General features: G+C 35.7%; 1 protein-coding gene across 1 annotated transcript; it reads left to right on the top strand.

Moving 5' to 3' along the window:
- Positions 1-355: 355 nt before the first annotated feature.
- Positions 356-2001, top strand: LOC108992050 (metallothiol transferase FosB-like). Its single transcript, XM_018966499.2, has 3 exons — positions 356-618; positions 1101-1221; positions 1359-2001. Exons 1-3 carry the CDS (start codon positions 455-457, stop codon positions 1647-1649), a joined length of 576 nt encoding a protein of 191 aa, XP_018822044.1. The 5' UTR covers positions 356-454; the 3' UTR covers positions 1650-2001.
- Positions 2002-2262: the final 261 nt, after the last annotated feature.

Genomic DNA, 2262 nt, shown 5'->3' with positions numbered 1-2262 from the left:
TATCAAAACCAGACCAGTTATGTGTTAGCTGTTTTCTTGAAGGCACAATCCTATCACAAAGGAACACTTCTGTAGCAGGAGTGCAAGTGGCACTTCTTATCATCTTATCACGTGTCTTGATGTGCTGATGCTGGATAATTGAGAATTAGGGGAAATAAAGATTGAAGGACGAAAACCACATGATAATGACTCTATTCAATCTGTCTGATTTGATATGAGAGAATCTGCCTGGAAAGTTCCTCACCCCCATTGCCCACTATTCACAATTGGACAAGAATAGCTATGCATGGTTCTGAATTCATGCAGGGAGATACTTCCAAGGCCTTTCTTTATAAATAGAGCATCCAAGTAATGTGGTTCATACCCACAAGAAAAAGAAGTAGAAAAACATCAGGAGGAGGCTAGCTGAGTGCAAAGTGAGCGCTAAAAAATTATACAGAGAGATCACTAGAAAATGGAGATAGTGGAAGCAAGCAGCTATGGGGCACTGCCACTGCTCTCTTTGAACCATGTGTCTATTATGTGCAGATCAGTATGGGATTCAGTGCGGTTCTATGAAGATATCCTGGGCTTTGTTCTCATCAAACGCCCCTCTTCTTTCAATTTCAATGGAGCTTGGTATGTTTTCTAAGCCCTATATATACATATATATATACACACATATATATTTATATATATTATAAGTGTAATTAGGTTGACAAACAAATTTCACCAAAAACAATTTACAAACTAATGTGAGTTGTTATGGTTTATTAGATTATAAAAAAGTAGATATAACGTATCACAGCAAGACAACTTTAATTTATGCCTCTTCCGTTTGCACACTCTTTTTAGCTAGCAAGTCATCTTCCGGGCATAAAAGCATACTTCAAAACTCATATCAAACTTCATTTATAAAGAGGAATTCTGCAAGAAAGTTTTGTTTTTTGTGAAAGCTTTTAATTGCATTTCATTGACGGTATATTGAAGTGGTACTGAGTCCTGACAATGATATATTCTCTAAAATTCTCGTGACCTTTCAGTGTATTATTTTCGTTTGGGGAAGTTTTTTTTCTTCCATGCATCTTCTCTTTATAACATATGTGAATGTATCTGTATAGGTTGTACAATTATGGCATTGGGATACACTTAATTGAGAACCCATCAATCGATCATGAGTTTGACACCACCCCCACTGAAGTGCGACCAATTAATCCCAAGGACAACCACATCTCCTTCCAGGTAAAGAACAAGAAACTACATGGATTAGAGTGGTATTTGTGGTAGTGATGGTGGAAAAAAATATATCTTATTACTAGATGCTATATATAATTATTCATGTGGGTGATGTTTATAACAAAGACATGTTTTTTGAACAGTGTACAGATGTCGGACTTGTGATAAGCAGGCTGCAAGACATGGGGATGAGGTACGTGACAGCTTTGGTGGAGGACGAAGGAAACAAGGTGGAACAGGTGTTCTTTCATGACCCAGATGGGTACATGGTCGAGCTCTGCAACTGCGAGAACATCCCTATAATTCCTATCTCTGCCTGCGCTTTCAAGCCCATGGGGCAAAGCTTCAAGAAGACCGAACCCAGCAACTGTGGATTCATGGAGAAGGTGATGATGGAGAGCCTGAGCATGGACATGATGAACTTTTCATTTTAAACAGTTCCCCAACAAAAATGAAAAAAAAAAAAAAGGATCAGAGTGAACAATTTCACCTTCTTTTGTTTGGTACAAAGGAAAAAATTGTTATATGTTTGCAAGTTTGACAGGGTTTGTATTGGTTATGATCTTCTGCTACTTTGAATAAATAATGTAAGACTGTAAAATATATGCTTTGAAGCCAAGATGTGGCTTTTGGATTGTATCAATATTTTGTTTGAAAGAAGTTTCCTATTAATGGGGAGCTTCCTATATATGGGTGCAAGGAAATTGTCTGCCAAGATGGTAGGCCCCAATATATATGCAGTGCCAGCCATTAATGTTTTAGTGGTTTTATGGTGTTAATTGTTTTTGTTTGGTGCTATATATGTTATCATTATTGGATAGAATTGGCTATTTACATATTCTTTTCTCAATAAGCAGTCTAACTCTGCTTATAGAGCACTTTTTGTAGCTCAAAACATTGGAAAAAGAGAATTAATATTTATAATTATAGGATGTATAAGTTTTGCGCATTCATTTAAAAAAATAGATAAATTTAAAACTTAAATAAAAAATAATTTTTTAATAATAGATTCTATTTTTTTAAAAAAGTGCGCAAAACTTACACACT

The sequence above is a fragment of the Juglans regia genome, chromosome 11 (assembly GCF_001411555.2).
Source record: "Juglans regia cultivar Chandler chromosome 11, Walnut 2.0, whole genome shotgun sequence".
Lineage (NCBI taxonomy): Eukaryota > Viridiplantae > Streptophyta > Magnoliopsida > Fagales > Juglandaceae > Juglans > Juglans regia.
This window is presented reverse-complemented; position numbering and strand designations above follow the sequence as displayed.